Raw genomic sequence first — 27,687 nt, 5'->3', positions numbered from 1 at the left:
TTTGACGTTTTATGGTTTTACCGGTGAAGGCTGCTTAGGTTTCCATCAGACATGAGAGAACTGAATTTGTTGCAAATTTCTTACAATCTTTGATTTCTAACAAATCGGGATATGTCCCGCTAAGTCGCTAGCTGCTGTTTTACATGGCAGAAGACAGAGGAGAAGGTATCTTTTACCAAAAAGGGATAATTTTTGGGCAGTTTTCTTTAAATCAGACGGTGCAGTGTGTTATTAAGCAGGCTGTTTGTTACCGCCAACTACCATCTGCCATATCCGTATATGTAGCTATGACTATGACATTACTAATGATATCTTGGCATTAGAGTTCTTGAAATGGGTTGGATCGAGTCCTAGGAGACCTCAGAGCATCATACATGACTTTTCAGGGCAGTGATTTTATTCTGACCAACTCGGATCCGAAACTTTGGGAAATTTGCTTGTCTCAAGTTTCTATTTTCCATTAAAGCTCTATTTCCAGTTCCATAGAAGCATTGACAACAAGGCCACATTCACACGGCTGGACTCCATTAAACTTTCTTTTGGGTTGGGAAGTACGGACAGAATCCAGACGTATCAGGAAGCCCCAAAATCAGTGTGCTGGCCAATTTTGTCATCCGTGTTACTATGCAACCCCCAAACAATGGGCCCTGGTACAATAATACACAATATGAACTGATCAGTTATAACATAAAACCTGGTGAATAGCTGTTACATCAATGATTTACCTGTACCATTGTACCATCCGTGCCAGCGTCGGCTGTTTGTGGGAGCGATATAGTGCCATTTCTTGGTGTGGCTGTTGCGGTGTGAATTGAGTACATTGTGCTTGTACTCCTCCTCAGTTCTGTATTGTGAAGGTTAATCTTTCCTTTGCTGTGTGTGTCTGCATCTGTTTGACTAAGGGCTCATTCACACGAACGTGTGCTGCCCGTTGCCATATTGCGGACCTCATTTGGGTCCGCAAATCTGGAGATGCGGAACGGAAGCACGGAACACTACGGAAGCACTACGGAGTGCTTTCTGGGGTTCCGTTCCGTGCCTCCGCACTGCAAAAAGATAGAACTTGCTCTATCTTTTTGCGGAACGGACGGATCGCGGACCCATTTAAGTGAATGGTTCTGCGATCCCCATGGGCCTGCCCCGCGGAGTTTGCGGTCCACAGCACGGTCACGGGCTTCGCACGGTCGTGTGAACAAGCCCTAAGTCTGCTATATAGTTCTTTGTCCGTTTTGATGGATGTCTCTTGAGTGCTATGACCTGCCCTGGTTGAGCCATTTCCTTGTATTTCATGTCTTTCTTTCATGTCTTGCTTTGATCTGTTTGGAGTCTGTCTTTGCCCTGTGTTGGAGTTTATATCTCTAGTTTGTGTCTGGATTGTCTATTTCGCAGTCCTGACCTGGTCTCCTAGCCATTGTATGTGTTCTGCTAGAGTCTCGATGAAGCTTTTCTTTTAGTGTATTCCACTTTTCTCCGTATTCCTGTAACCACTGTGTCCTGTAGCATTTTGTGCTTCCTTGTGTCGGGATGTCTTGACCACTGCTGTCTATTTCCTGAAGTCCGTTCCAAAAGCTTGTATGTCTGGGTTCCTGTAGTCTGTCAGTCTCCCAGCACTCCATTTATTTGTCTCATACCTGGAATTTGTGTTTGCCTTGGATTTGTCTGTAGTCAGCCTGGTTCTGAATTGGTGCCATGCCTGTGTCTCTGGTGCTTTGCAGTAGTGTTCCTGACCTCAGTAGGTCAGCTGCCAAGTACAATGGGGCCATCTTAGGAGGTAGTGGTCTGGTCAAAATCCCACAGTGAATACCAAGATGGTGCCAGAGTAACGTCCTTAGGGTCTGGCCCAACTTCATATCGGTTACTTGGCACAGTGGTTCCACAACCATTGTCCGTATGCACGTCTGTAACAATAGCATTGATTATCTTGTGACAATAGCAATATATTAGGCATCAAGCGAACAGTCAGTACTTGAAGTTAATGGGTCTGTGGAGTGTCCCTGGTATGCAGTGGATAATACATTCCACAATGGTCCAGTGAAGTAAATGGGATGAAATGGTGACAGGGTTATGGGTGCCATGCCTCATTGATGTGCATTGGGAGTGAAAGCTAGCCCATCTGGTGACTCAGTAAGGTCCTGGTAGGTTGTCACAGGTATCTGGAGCCATGCTGACCTCAGTGCATCCCACAGCTGCTGAAGGGCCGTGGATGCTCAATTGTGTTCAAGTCTAGGTTAGTTAGGTGGCCAGGGTAGAACTTGGAAGTCTTGGTCATGCTTTGTCAACCAATGTCAGACATTTTTAGCAATGTGACATGTCGCATTGTCTTGTTGGAAGATCTCACACACCCCAGGGAAGACAGTCAGCTTGTATGGATGTACGTGATCTGCAAGGATGGATTCATTCCCAAATCAGGTGAGAGTGCCTTCCACATGAATTAGTGGACCCAGAGAATGCCACAAAATCATTCTTCAGACTATAACGCTGCTCCCACCAGCTTGTGTTCTTCCAGCAGTGGTTGCAGGTGTTTGTTCTCTGATGTTTCTCTCCTGACACGCCACAGTTCATCAGTTCTATGAAGCAGAAAACGTGACTCATCAGAGAAGGCAATCCCCTACCAATCCACAGAAGCACGCAGAGAGTTCACAAACTGCGCAGTGTCAGAAATACTGACACCCTTGACCCAAAAGCCAATAATCGTCAGGAAAACATCTTTGATAAAGTCAGGAAAGCGTAGACAAGTCAGAAGAGGACATGGGTTCCCTTTAAGTGACACTTTATGCTTATTTCAAGATGTATTAATGGCTTCTAAACTGATCCTCAATTGCCGTCCTTTATGTCCCAGGTGTATGGCACATCTCTGTCTATAGTGGTGAGATGCATCTTTATCTCGGCTTTGTCTTCATTGCTCTGTCTCGCTGTAGTCGATTTATATCTCAGATTTGTTGATAATCCTATTCATGAAAATCTTAAAATGAAATCCTGGCATTAGATGCAGAAAGTGACCATGTCCTCTTGGAAGGAATCCCAAGGGATTACACTAATGCGCTGGGTGTTTACTGCTTGCAATTAGCTGCTCTTCTTCTCGTCAGCTGTATCTGTATCTCAGCGTTTCTATTTGAAGTGGATAAATGGTTTGTGTAAGCAGATAATTTATTATCCTGAGGTATATAGATACATAATATATCAGGATGCGAGGACAGAGCGCACATTACTACATGATATGCACATCTACAGTGACCATAGACTAATAGCAGTAAGAAAGAAGGAGAATACCACATCATGGGATACCCGATCTGCTTCAGGATATGTTCACACGTGACATATAGGCTGCAGATTTCCATCTTTGAATCTTGGAATAGGCTGAATCCGCAGCAAGGTCCATGAGAAAGCCACTTGTAACACATGCATATTTTTGCTGCAGATTCACTGCAAATGTTTGGGTGGGGTTGTCTGGAGCTTATTGTAACTGGGGCCAGGTGGCATTTCAGATCCCGGCAGTGTCGGACTGGGGTTCCTGAAGCCCACCAGAGGAAATTCTTGAGGCTTAAACCCTATATAATCATAAAAGCTTAGGGAGCCTTCACACGCAGAATATTTTGTTGCAGAAATTTCTGAGACTGAAAATCCGTTCCATTCATCTAAATCGGGTTGTTTGGGTGGCAAGACCCATCCAGGTGAATGGAGCAAAGTTCTGCGACAAAACTGCTGCTTGTGAAGGCACTCCAGTGGGTTTTGAATCACAGGAGATTGGCTCCAAAGGCAGTTAAATGTTCCATTATTTTTTTTCTCCTGGACCTTTAGGGCCCATTATGGTATCAGACCCTGGCCCAGTGGAGGATCCTCTGGTACTCTGGTGGGACAATCTGACATTGGATCCTGGGCACAGGGAAGATCATTCGGTGGTCTAGTCTAATCCTGATTTAAAGGTATCTTTCACCAGATGAGCATTTTGATTTTAGTATAAAATTCAGAAATGAAACAGAGATGCATTCAAAGATGTTCACAGTTGGTGGATACGCGGCAGATTTTCCATCGTGGATCTGTAAGTGGAATCTCTGCAGCAAAGTGGATATGATTTCACCAAATATCGACCACGAGCAGCAGTAATTGACCTACGTTGCGGACTTCAAATCCACAGCTTGTCAAAGTATGCTGGTGATTTCAACGGTGGATTTCACCCTTCAATGAGTAGTGTGACTTTCACAGCAATGGCTTGTCAAAATGCATGTGTAACGGAATGATCTTAAAACCTGCTGCACAAAATGTGTACATGTGAACATACCCTAAAACCATCTGACCAGAGGGGAGAAAGGTTGTGCCCCATATGATTACCTGTCATGTTCAGTGTGGCCTTGAAGAGATTGGCGACGGTCATCTATTCTATCATATTCCCGAGTCCATAGACAGTTCTCTACTCCGTTTTTTTTTTTGCCAAAAAGTGGTGTACGCCTTTAGTAAATATGGGACAAGTTTCTAATAGCTTTTAGCCGTGACCCTTTTTTCTAGACTTTTTCCTAAACTGCCAAGTTGGGTATAAAATATGTCTATAGCTTGTAATAAATTTGCCGCATATCTTTTACCGCACTTTCCTGCCACAGTGTACACAGATTTCTGGCATATCTTACACTTGCAGTCTCTTCTGGTATTCCGGTGACAGTGTAACCTGTAGCCCTATGGCAGCACCACACATACAGTATAATTGTGATATTATCATGTGTCAAATAACAAACTCATTTCTGCAGTGCCTGAATGCTTCTTTTGTGTTTTGAACTAAAAATATGTTTTCTCAAGGAGATAAAATGGCTGTTCAACAACATGATGGCTTCTGCTGAAGTTATTCTGCTCATCTTTTTTTATGTCACACTCAGTGACGTACCTTCCATTCAGACAGACCACATGGGGGGCAAACCCTGGAACACTTTCCTCTGTTCCCATCATGAAGACACTGTATTTTCATGTAGCTGCCACTTGTGGACACACGATTATTACCGCTTCCATTGCACTCATTAGTAACTGTATAAATTCCTATGTGCTGAGCTCCCCCTAGTGGTGGCTGCAGGCAGCAAGTTTTGTAGTATATCATGTGAAAGGAAGCAGTGATTTAGATCTTTATGGGGGGGGGGGGGATTTATCCATGTATTTATGACAGCTGTCTGGTCTACCTTCATTGAGAAATATGGTGTTCAAAATCAGCGCCTTATTTATGAAGCACCTGTTCCGCTTTCTCCGACATAGAAGTCAGATAAAGTGGGAGAGGCTTAGAGCAATTTTTAATTATAATTTTTAATTTAAATCTCTTCCTCTTAATAAAAAATATATATTTGGAAATTGCTCATGAATCAGTTGCATTGGGCTTTGTATACCAGGTTGGAGACTGGGTGGTGGGCCCATACTAAGTTTGGTTATAGGGCCCTATAAGGTCTGTGTATGCCCCTAGTCACACTCTAAAACTTAAGTTTTGCCTTCATATAGCCATCACCCCTCCCTGGTGTTGTCAGAAATCCCCCCTCAGTATTTATCAGTTGGATATGGATCCCCTTTTAGTAGACAGCTGTAAACACCTCAGAAAGTAGTCATGTAATAATGCTGGTCACTGTGCTTCACTTTATAACAAGTACTATTACAGTATCCCGGGAGTAACAAGTTTCCTTTGCAGCATTGTACTCGTTTCAGAAAACAACACTTGACTGTTTTTTCTCTCGAAACTAAAAAAGCTCTAGTGATGAAATTACTCAGCCTTTATAAATGATTAAGCACAGACCGGTTGTGCCATGACTGTGAGTCTTTTTCTGGATGTTCTTTCCTACAAAGCGTGTTCCTCATCATGTTCCTCTCTTGTGTCTTGGCAGCTTGGAGGATGTGGGATCCTTGGAGTCGGTATCTGGTTGGCCGTCACACAGGGGAACTTTGCCACGCTCTCCGCCTCTTTCCCTTCACTGTCTGCTGCCAACTTGTTGATAGCTACAGGAACCATCGTGATGATCGTGGGTTTCCTGGGCTGCATCGGTGCTATTAAAGAGAATAAATACCTACTGCTGAGTGTAAGTATGTCTCTTTGTGGGAGTTTTATAGTACCGGATATCCTGGTAAGAGAGAAAAACAGGGGGCAATTAACAATACTGATGATGAGTTCTATCACAAGCTTCAAGTGAGAATGTCAGAGGGCCATAAAATATAAATGTCAGGTGTTATAGAGCTTCTCTCATACACTGATATGTAAAATGTCCTTTGATGTGGGAAAGGGAAGAAATCATAGATTACAAATACAATCTACAGATAAATTGATGACAGTTTCTTGAGTCTACAATTTCCACTGTAAATCAAGATATTTCCAATAGAAAGGTCTTAAGCCATCTTCTTTTGTCAAGATGGTCAACATTTTATCCCACCATTTCATATTTTTGGTAAGACCCATATGCGGTTCTCCATATTATGGTGGCATTGTTGCCTAAAAACAGTGGTGGTGCATGGGATCAGATGGAGCCTCCATATGGATTCCGAAAAGCTCTGAAGTTGGGTTGGCACATGGAGGTATATTATGTCACCTCTGGCTTGTACCGAGCTTGACTACGCCAAGTGTATAAGTCCTAGCCTAGGCATTCTTGAATCCTAAATGGCAGGAGACCAACTTGCCCAACAGCAGAGGTCCCGAACGTTTTATATTTTGTAGTGCCACATTCATCTCCGAAACTGAGAGAAGGTATAAAACAGTACATGTGGAAATACAAAATATTACATTTCCAGAACTTGCAGATAAATATTTTTACTAAATATTAGGATACAAGAGGTTCATACTCAAAATAATACTTGCTGTACCATCCAAATTGGGGTCACAAGACACTAGGTGGGCACCACTGCCCTACAGGATTTATTGTGGCCATATTGATTGTCACCTAGATTTCTCCAGAAAGAAGGTGAAACTGCTGAATGAAATTTGTAAAGTTTCCAATCTATCCATTTAAACATGGACACTGTATCCCGAAGAAGTCATCCAGGGTCCTGTCCCTAATGTCCTTGTAAACCCAAAGTGTACAATGATATGAGGTTTTCTTGATGTAGAAGAAGGCTCATTCTGTAGAGTAAAATTTCCTTAAAAGAGTTATCCAACCATAACAAGTTATGACCTATCTGCAGAGATTACCAGAAGTCTACCAGCTAGGACCTCATCCTCTATGGGACTGGTAGAGATAGTCAAATGCTGTACTTGGCTATCTCTGTCATAGAGAATGAATGGAGCAGTAAAACGTGATTGTCATTGCATTCAAATGGGGCACTCGGGACTCGCTCTCTCTCCCATCTCTCGTGATTAGAGATGAGCGAAGTTTTTGAAAAATTTGATTCGGCTGCTTCACTGAACTTCAACAAGAAATTCAATTTGTTACGCAGTGCTTAGTAACGAGTCGCATTCCATTGTATGGAGCAGGTGTAATGACGGGGAATGGGGATTGCGTCGCCACCTGTCATTTCACCTTTCAGATGCTGTGTTCAACGCTGATCGTGGCATCTGAGAGTCACATGCAGCCTATCAGGGGGTTAATCAGGGGTTAATACAAAAAATATATACACACACCTCATCTATCTGATCGCGGAGAGGCCGTTGCGGCCATCTTGACTGATTAAAATGCGCTAATTCATGCGCGCTGTGACGTCACCGTGTCAACACGCTGAATGGGCGTGGTGACATCATCACGGATGACTATTGCGATGTCTCGTCCCTATACAGAATCATTGTTTCTGAGCAGAAAATCGCTGTTTAGACCACACGATCTGCTTCCCAGAAACGATGATTGATGTGCCTGCACGAACGACCGGATCACCCGATGAATAAGCGATTTATCGGCACATTTAGATGGGCAGATTGTCACAAGAATGGTCGTTCCCGATAATCGGGCCATGTAAGTCCACTTTTGCTTCCCACTATGTTTGTTTTCAGCTGCTGAGCTCACAGAACAGATAAGACTGGGGAGATCACACTTACAGACACACTGGAGACTCCCGTAGAAGCAGCTCAGGATCGCGGCTAGCTCTGACATGCCCCACTTCCTCTCCACCATCTTCTGCATCTCTGTTACCAGGGACAGATCTGGACTGACACCAGACATGGACTGCAAACTGTATTTGCAACCTGATGGATCTTATTAAAAGTCAGTAGGGTCTGTCGAGATTTATTGGGATCCCTTTAAAAATGGATCCATCACATCATGGTAGTATGAACAGAGCTGTGGCCTGTAATGTAGCGTTGCGGTAAAGTCCCTATCCCCACAATAGACTGTCGATTACCTGTGTTTGTGCAGCAAGCTGAACCGCATGGGAAACACGTGAGGCTCACGGTGGGCCGATGGGGGTAGTAGTTCATGCACTCACTGTTAGCAGAGCCTCCCTGGGCCAGCAGTGCAGTGGATGGGAAGACAGCACTAAATCCCCTCTATTGCAGGGAACATCAACCAGATGGAAGTTGAGGTGCCCTTGATGGTATAGGTGTTTAAGGTGCTTTGGTGGCTGGGCCCCTGTGTTCGTGACACCAGCACCGTAAGATGCAAATGTTTAGTGTAGTAGTAGAAATGATGAGGAGTCTGTTGTAATCAAACAGTTGAACATTTACTGAATCAATTGTCTTTAGGTAGTCAGTACAGATACAGTTCATTTCTATGGCATGAGTGATGACTCCGAAATAGGTTCAATATTATTCCTTTTATCAGGTTTAGGCAATTGTCAATTAGGGAGTTCACTTTAAGGCTGACACTTTACAGGCAAGACTTCTGTAATTATTCTAAGTCCAAACTATAGCACTCTGGTATGCATATGTATATATATATATATATATATATATATATAATATATATATATATATAGAGAGAGAGAGAGAGATATATATATATATATATATATATATGTATGTAAATTTATATATATGCTGCTTTCCAGGGGCGTAGCTAAAGGCTCATGGGCCCTGGTCCAAGGGTTCAGCTTGGGGCCCCCCTTACCTCAGTGTTTTGTGGCTAGGGAAGCACATAGCCTTCATGCTGCCTGCGGCAAAGAATTGAAACAGTAGATCCCCCCCCCAACCCTCCCATGCCAAATTATTGACCTAACCCCTTGCCTCCAGCCAGAGGTGTAACTTGACCAGCATGCACTTTCCATAATACTGGTGTCTTCTTATGTGGCACAAGGGTCTTTGGGCCCCCTCAGGCTCCTGGGTCTCTGCACCCCCTATAGCTATCCAATAAGGGCCTTATCCCTTGTGGCAGGCATCAGTCTTCTGCTACATTATTTGCAGGATCCTCTTCTGAAGGATTCAGGTTTCTAGGTTTCCACCATATCCCGGAAGGCTTCTAGTGAATAAGGACAATTCTGTGCATCAATTATACATTTGTGTCCCGGCACTCCTAAAGTTGCTCTCAGGCACTTGTGCTTGTGAAGTCCATAGGCTGGATTCAGCTGTAACCCTCGCTAGGCTTGCTTCATTTAGACATAGACTTATGGTCCTCTTGTGCTTTGTTGCTGTAGATAAATGTTCGCTGTACTCCCTTAGCCTGGCCATGACCAAGGGGTAGAAATAGCAGACTACATGGTGGATGATGCCTGTTTCTCTCCTCCATACACTTGTTTTCCTCCTACAACACTTCAATACACTCTACTCCACATTCTGCTCTCTCTCTGCTCTAAGGGTACTTTCACACTAGCGTTAAAGTTTTCCGGTATTGAGTTCTGTCCTAGGGGCTCAATACCGGGAAAAAAAATGCATCAGTTTTATCCTAATGCATTCTGAATGGAGAGCAATCCGTTCAGGATGCTTTAGGAAGTCTTCAGTTCAGTCCCTCTTACGGTATTTGGCCGGAGAAAATACCGCAGCATGCTGCAGTATTTTCTCTGTCCAAAATTACGGAACACTTGCCGGAATGCCGAATTGTTTTCCATTGAAATGCAATAATTCCGGATCCGGCACCAAGTGTTCCAGAAAAACGGATCCGGTTTTCTGGTCTGTGCATGCGCAGACCTTTAAAAATAAATACCAGATCTGTTTTTCCGAATGACAACAGAGAGACGGATCCAGTATTGCAATGCATTTGTGAGACTGATCCGCATCCGGATTTGTCTACAAATGCTATCCGTTTGCATACGGAGTTCCCGAATTTCCGACCGAATTGCCTGCCGGAATCCAACAACGCAAGTGTGAAAGTGCCCTAAGCTAGACACACCCCAAGCTATATAAATCATTGGTGCCAGCACCACCTAGGGGCGAATGGGTGCAATGACAATGCCAGCCTGACAAATAGGAAATACCATACATTGCAAATACATTAGATAAATGGGCAGATGTTTAAAGTGTCCCTTTTACACACGTATGTGGGACGCTGCACTTGCAGCTGGGTGTATCTTCACCTGTGAAGGTGAAGCAGGTCAATGCACAGAAATAAAAAGCAGCGTGTACATGAGATTTGCCTAGCAGGTACTGTATTACACTGCGGTTTTCAGCACGAGAATCCGCCCAGAAAGACTGTGCGTAATCCGCACCATCTGCAGGTAGCCTTACCGTCACTCTTCTGGGAACTACACATACTCAACCGTTCACCCCTTGACCCAACATCTCTGACTATTTTAGGTCTGTAGCTCGTTCCGGTTTATAAGGTCCTTTGCTTTTGCAGTATTGATCCTTATAAAAAGAGACGATTGTCCTCCGTCACCCAACGTTTCCCCCTTTAGCTGCGCTATGTCGGCACGGAGAGAGCAAAAAGGTTAACCGTGATCTTACAGAGGATGCCAGCTGTGCGACATTCAATCCTCTCGGCTCCAATGCAGAGCTACTGCAGAATGAAATATGACAGAAGAGAAGCCAGGAGCTGAGGGAAGAGCAGGAAATAAAAACACACTTTAGCGCTTGCCCAGGAGAGTTCGAGCAGGAACTCAAATTGATTTTACTATCTCTGTGCGCACCACAGAGTTGGCAGCAGCACAAGTGTGGTTATTTGGTGATGCATCCGAGGAAGAGGTGGGGATTACGGATGCACATTTCTATTACAACTTCTGACACATCTTTTAATAACGGCCGAGCAGCTTCCTTCTTATTTTCCGCGAAACATTCAATTTTCTAGCCTGAAGCCATCAGTGGTTAGAGAGGACGGAGAACATGTTGTTTTCTCATCTAAAGTTCTGTCCTCGGTGGTTCACAACTCAGGAGTCAGCATGGGTCATCAGCAAAGTGGTCTACACCAATGTCTCTGAAGCTCTGAGCTATAGCTCGTGGTTACCGGAGCATCCCAGATCCTGTGCACAGTATATTATATCCCAGCAGGTGTAATCTATCATATATCTTTCGTAATGGGGTTGTATCATGAATCATGTGGCTTATATGGGCATATGGATGTTATAGAGGGGGTCCCCCCGCTACCACTCTTTGAACAGAGTCTCACCATGGTGGACTCAAGCCAACCATTTATCATATGAATTGTCACTGTGCCATTTTAGATTTCCCCCATAACAGCTTCTACAGGAAAAAGTCTAGAAGGAACAACTAACTGCTTAGGTATTTCCATAACATAAGCTACTAGGCCAGATTTTCCTATAAAATACCCTATAGGACCTATAGTCTGTAGTCTGTTTTTGGCTTCACTACATAAGTGACAGATCCTCTGTATGCTTGGGGCTTTGGGTACCACACCACTTCTGTAGGCCTCCTCTTGATTTTGAGAACATTTTCTAGTGCACTCGTTTTTAGTCATTCCTGCTGTATCTATAAGGAATGTCTCTGGGGATACATTTTTCTAGATAAGAAGCAGAATGATCCCCTGCCTCTGTTGTTCCAGAGCTTACCGACTCTCCACTGGTCTCCACCTCCTGGTCCAGGCTTGATACAAACAAAATAGCAGAAGATGCCAAACATTCCATCAGTAGCCACAGCGTTGACCTGCCGCAGCCAGGCATTGGCTTAGTGGCCATCTCCTGCCATTTCCTGTGTGTCAAGCCTGGACCAGACAGTGGAGACCCATAAGAATCGGGATGGTGGGGGGATTGGTAAGGTCATGTTTTTCTTTTTTTCTTTCTTTTTTTCTTTTTAACCATTAACCAATTCTGCCTCATATATGAAAAATGAAATCCTGCCAGACAACCCCTTTAATATGTATTTTGCATACCTTCCAACTTTTGAAAAGTTTTGAGCAATTTTTCTACACTGGACCATGCCTCTAACTCTGCTCAGAGCCTGTCTATACACACCCAATCCTGCTGAGTGCCCTTTGTGACCCCACACAGTAGTTATTCCCCCATAGTGCAACCTTCACAGTAGAATGCTCGCTTAGTGCCCCCGCACAGTAGTTCTGCCCCCTTAGTGCCCCGCACAGAAGTTCTGCTCCCTTAGTGCCCCACACAGTAGTTTTGCCCCCTTAGTGCTCCTGCACAGTAGTCATGCTCCCTTAGTGCCCCACACAGTAGTCATGCTCCCTTAGTGCCCCGCACAGTAGTGTTGCCCACTTAGTGCCCCTGCACAGTAGTTTTTCCCCCTTAGTGCCCCTGCACAGTAGTCAAGCTCCCTTAGTGCCCCACACAGTAGTCAAGCTCCCTTAGTTCCCCACACAGTAGTCATGCTCCCTTAGTGCCCCGCACAGTAGTTTTGCCTCCTTAGTGCCCCTGCACAGTAGTTATGCTCCCTTAGTGCCCCTGCACAGTAGTTTTTCCCCCTTAGTGCCCCTGCACAGTAGTCAAGCTCCCTTAGTGTCCCACACAGTAGTCATGCTCCCTTAGTGCCCCGCACAGTAGTTTTGCCTCCTTAGTGCCCCTGCACAGTAGTTATGCTCCCTTAGTGTCCATCTTACAATAGGAGCCCCTTTACTGTTAATATAATAATAATAAAAAAATAAAATTCACCTAGTCCTGTTCCCCTGATGAACTGAGAACATCATGCTTTCTCCAGCAGAAGGTGCAATGCAGTAACTGAGAAGGGGGGCGCACAGACAGGAGGATGATCCCCGGCTTGTGCGCTCTCCTGCTCAGCTCAGCCGGACGTCACTGCATCACAACTGCTGGGGAAAGCACAGGTCAGTGAATGGTGAAGCAGGGAGCTGCTGGCTCCCTGTTTCACCGCTGAATTCAACTGTATCTACGTCCTCAGAATGCATTGTATGTTCCCATGTTACAGTATATCTATAAAACTGCTTCTAATATACTGTAGAAGTAAGAAATGCAGAGAGGGCAGTAAAGTCTGAGCAGTACCCCGTGGCACTGCCTCTCATTATCGCCCACCAAGGTCTTTCTTCATCATCTGTGAAGCCGGACGGTACAAATGCGGGGACATGTATTGTGTGGCGCAGCGTGCCTTTCTCAGTGAGTGAATCTTTTGGTCATTTAATGGCCTCTATCTTTTATCCTAGCGAGCAGATCATAAAGAGTCGTCCCTTCTCAGCAGTAGGATATTCTGTGCCTGCGCTCCCAGCCATCTCATCGCCTCCACGTAGTTACTGGAACTAAGGAAGCACATTGCTGATTTCTTTCCTGCCTTAATGAAACTCTGTGGATTGTGTAAATGTAATTTCTAGAGGGAAGAAGCCAGAGAACAAGGGCATCGAGAGAACATATTATGTCTTTATTGCTTTTTTACCTAATATAATCATGTAGAAAATCCCCTGCCTGCTTTCTAGGAACAGATTGGGCAGAGTTGCCAGAACTCCCCCTCCCTCGTGACTATAAATGGTCGGTTTTCTTGAAAAAAATACAAAATAATATATATATATATATATATATATATATATATTTAACACCATGTGTGGGCTTAAGTATTATATCAATAAGAAAAAAAAAAAAATATAAGAAGACCAGTGTGGCTTGATTTTTCATTGCAATTTTTGATTGACAGGGTAGGAAAGTGTGGGGAGACAGAGTATATAGGCGCTACTACCGTAAAACATATTTATTGTACAAAAAATTGTATTATATGAAAAACAATAAAAAAATAAACCCATGAAGAGCGAAGTGCAAATAGTGCTTAAGTGCGGCACATTTTGGGGACAGTCTGCGCCCTTTCTCTAGCTCCAGTAAAAAGAATAACAGAAGTGGTTTAAATACCTGCGCCCTTGGTATTTAAATCCCTGCTGTTATTCCTTTTATAGGTGCTTGAGAAAGGGCGCAGACTGTCCCCAAAATGTGCCGCACTTTAGCTCTATTTGCTTTCTGCCCTTAATGGATTTATTATTTTATCGTTTTGAATGTGCTTGTATTGTTTCATCATTTTTAATGTGTATGTTTTGTTTTGTTTTTTTATTACAAAAATATGATTTTATGGTAGTGGCGCCCCACCACCCCTACTTTCCTACAATGCATTGGTTAGCTGCGTTTGCTTTGGGACCAGGCTCTGATTCCCTACACGATCACCCAGGGAAGCGCCGATACAATGCGTATTGTTTCTTCTTGATTGACAGGGTCCGGTTCCTACATAGTCATCCTTTCTGGTCCTGTCAATCAAGTGAAAAGTATCATTACAGTCAGTTGAGCTAGCCGTACAAGCCATTGTGCCTGGTTTACCAGTGAATTTCCTGCTGACGGACTACCTCTAAAGGGCGTCTTCCAATCAAACCATGTTCTGCATGTGGTCCTAGCATGTATGTCAACCACTTGAGACATGGAATAATACTATTGTTATCATTTTTAGAAACTTTTAATCCAATTTTAAATAAATCTAAATGGAAGAGAGGACCTTGTACATCGGGGGAGGGGCAAGGTTCTGAAAACTGAGAAAGACTGGGGCAATTCATCTGTGGAATATGAAATCGCAGTTAGAGAAGTGATGTCAGAGGGAGCAGCATGGTGGAGAGCTTTAAAACCAAGGATCCAGAGCAAGTGTCTGAAATATAAGGATTGAATGAGAATTCCAAGTGAAATATAACCCTGAGAAGGATCCCTACCTCTACACCCCCTGTTTAACCCCTGCAGCAAAGGAAACAATAAAGCCCCTTTCACACGGGCGAGATTTCAGCGCGGGTGCAATGCGTGAAGTGAACGCATTGCACCCGCACTGAATCCGGACCCATTCATTTCTATGGGGCTGTGCACATGAGCGGTGATTTTCACGCATCACTTGTGCGTTGCGTGAAAATCGCAGCATGCTCTATATTGTGCGTTTTCCACGCAACGCAGGCCCCATAGAAGTGAATGAGGCTGCGTGAAAATCAGTGAATGGGGCTGCGTGAAAATCAGTGAATGGGGCTGCGTGAAAATCAGTGAATGGGGCTGCGTGAAAATCAGTGAATGGGGCTGCGTGAAAATCAGTGAATGGGGCTGCGTGAAAATCGCAAGCATCCGCAAGCAAGTGCGGATGCGGTCTGATTTTCACGCACGGTTGCTAGGAGACGATCGGGATGGAGACCCGATCATTATTATTTTACCTTATAACATGGTTATAAGGAAAAATAATAGCATTCTGAATACAGACTGCATAGTACAATAGCGCTGGAGGGGTTAAAAAAAATAAAAAATAATTTAACTCACCTTAATCCACTTGCTCGCGCAGCCGGCTTCTCTTCTATCTGTCTTCTGTGCTGTGTGCAGGAAAAAGACCTGTGGTGACATCACTCCAGTCATCACATGATCCATCACCATGGTAAAAGTTCATGTGATGGATCATGTGATGACCGGAGTGACGTCACCACAGGTCCTGTTACTGCACGCAGCTAAGATGAAGACAGAAGGAGATGCCGGGCTGCGCGAGCAAGTGGATTAAGGTGAGTTAAATTTTATTTTATTTTATTTTTTTTAACCCCTCCAGCGCTATTGTACTATGTATTCTGTATTCAGAATGCTATTATTTTCCCTTTATAACCATGTTATAAGGGAAAATAATACAATCTACACAACACCTAACCCAAGCCTGAACTTCTGTGAAGAAGTTCGAGTTTGGGTACCAAACATGCCGATTTTTTTCACACGCGTGCAAAACGCATTACAATGTTTTGCACTCGCGCGGAGAAATCGCGCATTTTCCCGCAACGCACCCACCTCCTAGTTTTACATCCAGTTGCGATGCGTGTAGTGAACGCACAGCATCCGGACTGAATCCTGACCTATTCATTTCAATGGATCTGTGTACAGGAGCATTGTTTTTCACGCATCATCTCTGCGTCCAGGAAAAAAAGGAAAAATCGCAGCATGTTGTGCAGTTTTCACGCAGCTCTGGCTCCACAGAAGTGAAAGGGGCTTAAATAAAAAACTGAAGGCATCCGGATACAATACATTTTTCACTGATGGTTTCTAGATGATGGAGATTGTTATTCTTCATTTTTCTTCATTTTTTCACATGCGATCCGGATACAATCCAGGTGTAAAAAACAATTTTTTTTCCTGAACAGATCCTGACACAATATGTATCACTGGTGTGAAAGAGGTGAACGGAAATCTTCTCGAAGCATTGGCAACATGTATGCACTTTCATAGACTCTGCTGAATATACTGAGCTCACTTATTCCTCTTTTTGGCAGAAGATAATCAAACACCCTTCCCTCATAACATTACCCCCCCCCCCCTTTTTTTTTTTTTGCATTAGTTTACCATTTAACTAATCTTTCTCTATATTCTTTTTCTACTTTCTTCTCCACATTTCTTCATGGATAGGAGTTTATGGAGGAAATGTTCTCTCCTGCCTATTGCAGGCAATGATCTCTCTTGGGTCTTCTATAGATAGGCTTATACTGTATGTACTATATATCAAGTGTGTCCGAATGGAGGTATTTTTCATTGTTATATTATTCTGGGACTGAGCCTCATGAACGGCTCATTTGTTTTCACACTTCATATTCTATCTGCAATGCCTTTTCTTCAAGTACTTGATCGCATGACCGTACTGCTTGTTGTTTTTCTTCGAGTTCTGCCATGACTGATGTGAAAATGAAAATCAGACATCACATAGTACATGACAGTCTTTTTCTAACAAAGCTAGAACCAGCCCTGTACCTCACATGGATCCAGAGATCTCCCCATTCATTGCTCCAATTGGGGGGGCATGTCCTTTCTCAAGGGGATGTGTCCTTTTTGCTGCAGCACTCTCCCACAGCTTCTATCAGTAGATATGGCTGGTGGGAGTTGAAGATTTAAATTGGGTACGTTCAACCACCTCTATGAGGTGGACAAGAAATAAGAAACGTAACCAACAGCAGGTGGCGCTATACAGGTATATTTTATTGAATAGCTCAGTGTCTATACCAATTTTTTTATCACAAGCAATTACAAAAGTACTGAGATCCAGGTGCCGGTTTGAAAAATTTTGAATATGTTTTGTGGCATAGTCCCTTTCATAAAATCGGAGTAAACATTAAACAGTGAAAAGAAGGATAAGTCAGTGCCCTTTAACCTGAAAGTGTTCAGTAATGGGGGGCGTCAACTGTGCCGATAGATCAAGAAGGAATACGACTGATTCGTGTCTCTTTTAGGTTTACCTGCCAAGAGGTTGTTGGAAATTTTAGTGAGAACTGTTTCATTCTCAATGCATGGCTTGGAAACCAGATTGTAGATGGTTTAAGGCAGGGATGGCCAACCTGCGGCTCTCCAGCTGTTGCAAAACTACAACTCCCAGCATGCCCAGACTGTCTACAACTATCAGCCTACAGCAGGGCATGGTGGGAATTTGTAGTTTTACAACAGCTGGAGAGCCGCAGGTTGGCCATCCCTGGTCTAAGGGCTCACGCACAAGACCGTTGTGTTTTTATGAATCCGCAAAACACAGATAGCGGCCATGTGTGTTCCGCATTTTGCGTAACGGAACGGCCAACCCATTATAGAAATGTCCTATCCTTGTCCCTAATGCAGACAACAGTATCGGACGTTTTATTTGTTTGCGGAACGGACACGCGGATATATGGACACAAAAAGCACACAATTTCCATTTTTTTGCGGCCCCCTTGAAATGAATAGTTCCACATAGGGGGTGCAAAAAACAAAACGGAAAGGCTACGGACAAAAAATACGTTTGTGTGCATGAGCCCTAATAGAGAGTTGCGAAAGAGATGGTTAAAGTGGTTGTTCGGGACTCAGCTATTGATGGGAATCAGATACTCGACACCCCTCGATCATATATTTTAGGGGGCTGAGACGCTCAGGTGTGCACCATGGTCTCTTGTTATCAAAGCTGTACATTGTATAGCGGTTGTGCTTGGCTCAGTCTTATTCACCTGAATGGAATGGCTCTGCACATAGACCATGTGACCGATGAGCGTTGACGTTACTGGCAAAGGAAGAGTCCGCAGCACTCACCCAACAGGTGATCACAGGGCTGCCAGGAGTCGGGCCCCTTACAAATCAGATATATCCTGAGGACAGGTCACCAGTATGTGCGTTCCGGATAACCCCTTTAATAGGACAAGGGGGAACCAGGTATTCGACAAGTTCAGAAAAGTAATGAGATGTTAGTAATAAATCCAAATCTTATGATTTTTTCTTTTCTCCTCAGTTCTTTATCCTGCTGTTGATCATCTTCTTACTGGAGCTCATTGTGGTTACCCTCTTCTTCATCTACACAGATAAGGTAAGCTGTGCTCCTAACTTTACTGAACTTATCGAGCCTGTTATCGTATCTACCCTTAGTAACGGCAGTGCAGACAGTCTTATTGGGTCTCCCATGGACTGAACTGCGCTTCTTTCCCGCGCATGCGCAGTTCAGTTGATGCTGCTGCCCATAGAAGGGCACAGACTGTGCAGGCGCACACAGAGCTGAGATGTGAGCCTGCATGAGATTTCCAGTGGTGGCCTGATGACGTCAAGAGCGGAGGGAGGTGGAGTACTGATAATGTAGAAGATGTCACCTGCAGTCCTATGTAAAACCACAGATGACACAATGACACACAGCGATCTCTCTGAGTACACATAATGTAGATGTACATGCCGGCTGAAGACTGTGAGGGCAGGGCCTCCTGTGACCAGGGTCGGAGGTCAAGCTTCATAGGTGTTAGGGGCCTCATTAGAAAAAAAGGAGGAGGGCCTGACCTAATCTCTGCATGTGCGGCCTGGCTCCTACTACCGCCACTGCCTGTGTGCTCCTGTCTGAGGCTAGCCTCGCCTCCGCTCCGCCCCCTATCTCTGCGCTCTCAGTGAGTAGAGGCAGCGGACAAAGTGGCAGGCAGCGTTGCTGTGTGGCCCGGGTATCATAACTAAGGCTACTTTCACACTTGCGTTCAGAGCGGATCCGCTCATATAATGCAGACGGTGGATCCGTTCAGAACGGATCCGTCTGCATTATATTGTAAAAAAAATTCTAAGTGTGAAAGTAGCCTCAGACGGATCCGTCCAGACTTTACATTGAAAGTCAATGGGGGACGGATCCATTTGAAAATTGAGCCATAGTGTGTCATATTCAAACGGATCCGTCCCCATTGACTTACATTGTAAGTCTGGACGGATCCGTTTGCCTCCGCACGGCCAGGTGGACACCCGAACGCTGAGCGGAGGCTGAACGCTGCCAGACTGATGCATTCTGAGCGGATCCGCATCCACTCAGAATGCATTAGGGCTGGACGGATCCGTTCGAGGCCGCTTGTGAGAGCCTTTGAACGGAACTCACAAGCGGAGCCCCAAACGCAAGTGTGAAACTAGCCTAAGCAGACAGGGTGGACATGTGACATTAATAGACACAACAAAAAACAGAAAGTATTGATTCCAGGTAAAAAAAAAATGTAATACATGTTATTAATACATGATTCCAATGAAAATACAATTACATAAAATCTGTATTACTAAAATAAGGAGGAAAAAAAATCCCCCTGGCATTGAATATACCCTGCTATATAGCACACAATATATAAGGAGGCACAAAACCAATTCTATCATGTGCCCTTTTTATAGAAAGATGTATACCCAGTATGGCATATGTGCTAAAAAAAAACTCCTAATAATGTAACAACTCATCAATATGTGCACTAGAGAGCAATATAGCCCTTGTGCTAGATAAAGCAAAAACATTGTACTCTACTGATGATATAAAAAAACATCAACATATGATGTGCCAGTCTGTAAATAGATTAGATTATCCTGTACTGTACTAACCTATAAATTGCATAGGGCAGTGTATAAAACCGCCACCAAAACATGATGACTACACATGCAATAACTAAAGCATTAAGCAGATGGATGAATTAATGGTCAGAGGGTCCGCCGGAGAATTCTCCAGTGGGTTAGTCCGACTCTTACTGACACTAACTGAACTGTAGTTATGTGCACAGCACCATTACTAGCTTGGGCTATGTTCACATGGTTTATGTTCTTACTTGTGCAGCAACTAAAGGATGGATAATCATATTATATGTCGTCTTCTGCCTACGTAGTGACAGAGTGCATCCCCTCAGGCTCGGCCCCTATGCAGCTGCCATGGCTGTAGTTAAGCACAGTTGCCTAAGGTGCTCCTTGCTAATCCCATGATAAAGCTTCTGACCGGCTCTTTCTCAGACAGAGGGTAATGGATCATGCGAGTGGGCGAGACACTATTATAACATCGTCTGTACCATCAGTTCAGGGTAGCATTACCTAGAGCCCTCGCTCTTCCCTAATAGTGCAATGTTGCAACCACCCATTTACTCTTTCAAAAGGATCAGTCATCCATTGCCATAAGGCTTTCTGAGCTCCCCAGAAGAAAACAAACATAGTGTGAAGTGAGGTCACAGCAGTACAGTACTGGGGGATTGCATAGAAGAGAGACACCCCCTGCTTGTGAGAGAAATGCTTCTAGCTGTACAAGTGAAACAGGGAATATTATGGCTGAGGAAGACATTAGGGAAGCACAAAAAAGACCTGCTCCTTCTCGTAGTTATGATTCTACAATAAAGCACAGCCATAATGCAATTTATTTTTTTGAACTCAGGCATGCTTTAAGGCTTCCAATGGGCAAAAAGCTAGATGGGACCACCATATGGTTTCGATCATGGTAAACCTGACCTGTCACAGTGACTCACAGATGCCCTAGCCTAAAATTAATAACAATAATAATTTGTACAATTATAGGAGCATGAGAGTTCTGTAAAATAAGGAAAACCTATACGGCTGGTGTGGGCAGCAAACGGTGAACCCGCCTCTTTTCTCCTGGGAGATGAAATCTTTTTGGCTCTCTGCTTTACCAGACAGTTCTGAATTTGAGATCCATATTGGTAATGCCCAACAAGCACAGTCAGGAAAAACAAATGACCCCCTTCATTTTTTTTATGGAGTTCTCCTTTAACTTGTCTGCAGATTGTGACTTCCATGAAACCCACTCATTCACAGATTAATTTTTAAGTGTCATGCTGGGATGACACACATAGGGTACAAACCGGATTCCAAAAAAGTTGGGACACTAAACAAATTGTGAATAAAAACTGAATGCAATGATGTGGAGATGGCAAATGTCAATATTTTATTTGTAATAGAACGTAGATGACAGATCAAACGTTTAATCCGAGTAAATGTATCATTTTAAAGGAAAAATACGTTGATTCAAATTTTCACGGTGTCAACAAATCCCCAAAAAGTTGGGACAAGTAGCAATAAGAGGCTGGAAAAAGTAAATTTGAGCATAACGAAGAGCTGGAAGACCAATTAACACTAATTAGGTCAATTGGCAACATGATTGGGTATAAAAAGAGCTTCTCAGAGTGGCAGTGTCTCTCAGAAGCCAAGATGGGTAGAGGATCGCCAATTCCCACAATGTTGCACAGAAAGATAGTGGAGCAATATCAGAAAGGTGTTACCCAGCGAAAAATTGCAAAGACTTTGCATCTATCATCATCAACCTTGCATAACATCATCCGAAGATTCAGAGAATCTGGAACAATCTCTGTGCGTAAGGGTCAAGGCCGTAAAACCATACTGGATGCCTGTGATCTCCGGGCCCTTAAACGACACTGCACCACAAACAGGAATGCTACTGTAAAGGAAATCACAGAATGGGCTCAGGAATACTTCCAGAAACCATTGTCAGTGAACACAATCCACTGTGCCATCCGCCGTTGCCAGCTGAAACTCTACAGTGCAAAGAAGAAGCCATTTCTAAGCAAGATCCACAAGCTCAGGCGTTTTCACTGGGCCAGGGATCATTTAAAATGGAGTGTGGCAAAATGGAAGACTGTTCTGTGGTCAGACGAGTCACGATTCGAAGTTCTTTTTGGAAATCTGGGACGCCATGTCATCTGGACCAAAGAGGATAAGGACAACCCAAGTTGTTATCAACGCTCAGTTCAGAAGCCTGCATCTCTGATGGTATGGGGTTGCATGAGTGCGTGTGGCATGGGCAGCTTGCATGTCTGGAAAGGCACCATCAATGCAGAAAAATATATTCAGGTTCTAGAACAACATATGCTCCCATCCAGACGTAATCTCTTTCAGGGAAGACCCTGCATTTTTCAACAAGATAATGCCAGACCACATTCTGCATCAATCACAACATCATGGCTGCGTAGGAGAAGGATCCGGGTACTGAAATGGCCAGTCTGCAGTCCAGATCTTTCACCTATAGAGAACATTTGGCGCATCATAAAGAGGAAGGTGCAACAAAGAAGGCCCAAGACGATTGAACAGTTAGAGGCCTGTATTAGACAAGAATGGGAGAGCATTCCTATTTCTAAACTTGAGAAACTGGTCTCCTCGGTCCCCAGACGTCTGTTGAGTGTTGTAAGAAGAAGGGGAGATGCCACACAGTGGTGAAAATGGCCTTGTCCCAACTTTTTGGGGATTTGTTGACACCATGAAATTCTGATTCAACATATTTTTCCCTTAAAATAGTACATTTTCTCAGTTTAAACTTTTGTTCCGTGATTTATGTTCTATTCTGAATAAAATATTAGAAGTTGGCACCTCCACATCATTGCATTCAGTTTTTATTCACGATTTGTATAGTGTCCCAACTTTTTGGGATTCCGGTTTGTAACATGCATTGTCCTATACCAGGGGTCAACAACTTGCGGCTTTCCAGCTGTTACAAAACTATAACTCCCAGCAAGTACACTTGGAAAATGAAATGGTCAATCTGATTGGTTGCTATTTGCAACTAAACCAGTTTTCATTTTCACCAGTTTTGATATATCTCTTCCATAGTGTTCAATGTTCCCTCTGACACCAGATGACAGGGTCTCCAGGCTCCGGTGTACTTGGTGGCCTATACTATCCTTCTTTGGACCGGTGTATGAATCTACACATGCCCCCTTCTGGTCCAGTGACTCTGACGATGTGTAAAGTAGTCGGCGCCTTGTCTAACCTGTTATCAGCTCCCCTACTTTACAGTGGTATCCCGTCAAAGTGCCTGCTTGACATCATAAACCAGGTGTTAAGCTCCTGTGTTTGCACTGTGGCGCTGGACATATGTCAAGACGATGGGAATAGCTTTCACCTGTCACATGCCATTATACCAGTGGAAATCTGCAGAGACCACAGCATTACATGGCAGCGAAAGCCCTCTCCATCTATTTTATGTGCACGTCTCCAGGTAAATTGATGGTGATGTTTTTTGTTTTATGTTTTTTTTTTTTCTTAATGCTGTTCATTGTTTGCAAAGTAATTATAAAGCCGGCATTTAGTCAAACACAGAGACGTAAGTGGCTGATCTGCATATGTTCAGCAAACCTCAGGAAAATGGAAATAAGCTCTGATTTTGCTGGATACAAATAAGAAAAATTGTCGCTTTCTGGGCAATTGAACTTCACAGAAAATTGCGCTGAGATATATAGGTGCGTAGTCAGCAAGCGTGACTCTCAGGATATTATCTCATGCTACGTACCCACTCAGCTTCATGTAATTCTCCTCATTCACGGAAGGTGTTATTTTACTCATTTATTGTACAGGAAGATTATGTGGTGTTCAGATGACAATTAGCATGTTGCGGAAATCCCTGACCCTTAGTCACATTCTGCACGAAGCCTCTTTTATTGGCAGTAAACCATTGTTAAGAGATGTAACATAATAGGCTGGATATGTGGAGTGAAAATACAATGACAGGACTGCAGATGGTACAGGGCAACTGACATACAGAATAAGAGGTTATAGATACAGGCGGGAAGATTTCAGGATATGAGGGGGCATTTGGGTTTATAACTGCCGAGGACTGGAGCAGCCTTTACTAAGTGATGGCCTATCCTCAGAAAAGGCCATTACCAGGGGTGGGCTGGCCATGGACCCTATGGGGAAATTTCCTGGTGAGCCAGTGCCCAGGGGGCTGCCCAAGCCCACCTCATGGCCACCAGCCAGGTACTTAAAGATCTGATGCTCCCAGCATTTAATGTAGGAGCATCAGGCACCTATTCACTTGGCCAGCGGCCACAGGTGCCCTCCTGAATTCAACTGTATTGCCATCCTCAGGACTAAGATACAGTTTCATACTGTGGCGTGGCAGCAGTATTTTGCACTACACTGTGGTATTTGGTTCTGCTGGGGCAGAATTTTGTTGTACGTTATGGTATTGCTGGCCCCACCTACTTTTGTTGTCCCTGCCTACTTGTGTTGCCCCGCCTTCTGTCAATTAGGACCTACCTACAACATGGAGTCATTTTTAGATTTTTTTTTTCAGGGCCACTTTAAAGGCTATGGACATCAGTGGGAGCATATTTTTTATTATTATTATTGTATTGTACTCATTTTAAACTAAAAAATGTTGAGCCCCTTTCTCTATACAGCTTTGAGATTCTTTAGTAGCATGCTCTGAGTTTTTACTATGTTCCATCAGGCAGGTCAGCTGACGGCTCCTTATCTCCGATCTCCTGACTTCATAAACACTCATTGTAGTGCAAGGGCCCTATAAAACCAGCTTCTGGCAATATCAGGGCCTACCTGTCAGAAAAGGCCCATTAAAGCACCCCAGTGCAGTGTGTGAGGAGTTAATTATGGACCCTAGTAAAAGCTGGGTCTGTTACTGGAGTTTTGCTTTGATAATGAATTGACGTCCCCAGGGTTAATGTAATCTACCGGGTAAAATTGATTAAAAAAATTATGGAGCATACTATATTACAGACAAGTAAAAGTTCCCTATTTTGATGGACTGTCCAAAAACCTGATCTCAATAGTGTTCCTTCACATCAATGCTCCTAGAGCTGAAACTGAAGTGGAGGTGTCGGTCTGGAATTTATGAAGAACCTGTATCGTGTCTAAGAACCCATTTAGGGTTAGTGGAGAGTTGAGAGGCCTCCATGAACATTAGATGGTCAGCCAGCCCTGGTCAAATCGCCAGGTTTCACCAATCTATATCCAGTGTGTATGGCTAGCCTTACATGGGGCTCGGAATGGGAATGAAAGTTCATTTGGTTCATCACTGACCCATCTAAAAGGGCCTCAAAAGATGGTGAAGTTTTAAAAAATTTACATTTGTAGCAGCTTATATGTAGGATACAAAGTTAAAGCGGCGTGCCGGTCCCTAAAATTTTTTTTACATTACCTAGGGAATGAACAGAAAATGTACCCGGTGCCTTTCTTATCCTTATCATCTTTTACCTGCAGGTCTGCCAAGTTCTGGGCTCCTCTTTTGCCATCCAAGCTGGCCGCACCACTTCTTAGACTACCTGATGCATGCTGTGCATTTGGTAACCCAAGACACTTTCTACTGCTCTTGGATTGGCCAGCACTGCTCATGTGAACGGAGCTGGCCAATCTAAGAGCAGGGCTGGACAAGCAGGAAGTGTCTTGGGCTACCAAATGTACAATATGCATCAGATAGTCCGAGAAGAGGGTTGGCCATCTTGGATGACAGAAGAGGAGCCCGAGAATTAGTGGATATTCAGCTAAAAAGATGAAAAAGAATGGCACCGGATAAGTTTTGTGTTCATTCTCCATTAAGAGTATGTTCACAGTAGCGTTGGGAACCCAGTAGCCTGATCCGATTGGCTGTACCAGTATAAATACTGCATGCAGCGGTATTTGTCCGGCCAAGACTTGGCATTTATTCCGGAAAGCCAGCCAGATCACCTCTGGCTCCCATTATAGTCAATGGGGTTTTGGCGGTACACAGTCGTATCCAGCAATACCGGCTAGAATTCATATGCAACTGTGATTTCTTTTTTTCTTGAACCACATATCCACCCATTGATCTAGGTTGTTAAAGGTCATGTAACATTTCCTCATGATAAATTACAATCCAAAAACTCAACCATTGTGATAATATCGTGTTTAGATGAAATGCAGGATACAGGCGAGCTCATCCATTCTGCATATTGCCCTAGTATCTGCACAGGACGCAATATTGAGATGCAAATATCCTCTGCCTCACATATAGAACGCTGCAACCTCGCTGACAGGTGCAGTCATTTTCCTCCCTATTTTCATCCTGTAGATATTCCTCCCCCTTCATCTAACATGAAAACAAAAAAAAAATCCACAGAATTGGATTACAGCGGAAAGTACCTTCATCGGTATAAAAAGAACATAAAGGAGTAAATTGAATCAGGCCTTGAATATATGAAACACAATAACGCATATTTTATTGAACAGTGAGCCAAGTTCAGATGGATTAAAATAGTTCTACTCCACAAAGGAAAAAAGTCATAAAACAAGAAGTAGGTAAGTGCTGTGAAGATTTCTCTGCAGGTAGGGAACGCTCAGTCTCGCGTAATGAGCACAATTCTCCATTTGCAGCTAATAGTTACAGAGAATTACAGCCATTTGGACCAAGTCATTTCTGACTGTTACAAGTAAAATTTGCATTAAAAAAGGTTGCAATCTGGATAGCGTCGCTATTGGATTGCCTCCATATTATATGGATAGACTGCTCACGCTGTTTAAGGCGCTTTCCATAAGGAGATATAGTATCCCCCGAATCCTGACCTAGGCCTCTCAGTCAGTTAAGCCAGTATTTTCTGCTCTGCACTGATGAGGGGCAATCACCCCGAAACAGCTGTCTGCAGATGAGATGCTGGCTTATTTATCCAAGTCATGTCTCAAGGCCTCCTAAAAGGTCGAACGTTGTGTTACATCTGGTAGCGGTAGAGAAAGACCTTGTTAAGAACTAATTTGCATACTCTCTTCCTAGAACTCCAGGGGAGCGTTGCCTGGCCTAAAAGACTCCTCACACTGTTTAAGGCACTTACTATAAGGAGATATTGTATTCCCCAAATTAAGGTTACTAGGGCACAGCACAGCTGTTTAATGGTGGTCCTGGCATAATGGTGTTTCCAGTAGTACGTTGGTTTGATGGAATTCTTAACAATTATCTATTATTGTTTACAGGGGTTTCTCGGGAGTTGGATCTTGATGGCCTATCCTCAGCCTTAGGATAGGTCATCAGTATCTGACCTGTGGGGGTCCGACACCTAGCACCCACCGATCAGCTGTTTAAAGAAGCTGTGGCGCTCCGGAGAGCTCTGCAGCCAGTGACATCCCGTTCATCAGTCACATGGTATTGCGGATGTGCTAGCGGCCATCTAGCAACCCATGTCCTCAGCTCTATACACAAAATCCCTTTAAGGGTACGACCACACATCACGATCTTGTTGCAGCCATATCTGCAAAGTACCACATGGCTGTACAGGCCAGCTCTACTTAACCTAACAGAGACCGCACTGTTTGGCCTATCTATATTGTTAATGGCCAAGGGGCACCTTCAGTACCGCACGGCCACTGGTCATAACCTTAAAGGGGTTCTCCAGGATTTTCAGATTGATGACACCTTTGTCCTGCTGATCAGTTGAGGTCCCAGGATCACATCATCACTGATCGGCAGTGCATAGCGGCTGTGGCACTCCTGAAGCCATGACTTTCATTGTTTATCCCAGGCATGCT

The 27,687-nt window shown here is 43.9% G+C and overlaps 1 protein-coding gene across 3 annotated transcripts in view; it reads left to right on the top strand.

Annotated features, from left to right (window-relative positions):
• TSPAN4 (tetraspanin 4) overlaps window positions 1-27,687 on the top strand; it is a 603,434-nt gene that overhangs the window by 520,934 nt on the left and 54,813 nt on the right. For all 3 annotated transcript variants that reach the window (XM_044269834.1, XM_044269835.1, XM_044269836.1), the window contains 2 exons: window positions 5,847-6,038; window positions 18,422-18,496. In XM_044269834.1, the coding sequence (XP_044125769.1) occupies window positions 5,847-6,038; window positions 18,422-18,496 (267 nt within the window). The remainder of the gene's footprint in view (window positions 1-5,846; window positions 6,039-18,421; window positions 18,497-27,687) is intronic.

This window comes from Bufo gargarizans, chromosome 10 (assembly GCF_014858855.1).
Source record: "Bufo gargarizans isolate SCDJY-AF-19 chromosome 10, ASM1485885v1, whole genome shotgun sequence".
NCBI classification, from domain to species: Eukaryota; Metazoa; Chordata; class Amphibia; order Anura; family Bufonidae; genus Bufo; species Bufo gargarizans.
The sequence above is the reverse complement of the archived record's forward strand: the minus strand, read 5'-3'. Positions and strand labels throughout refer to the sequence as shown.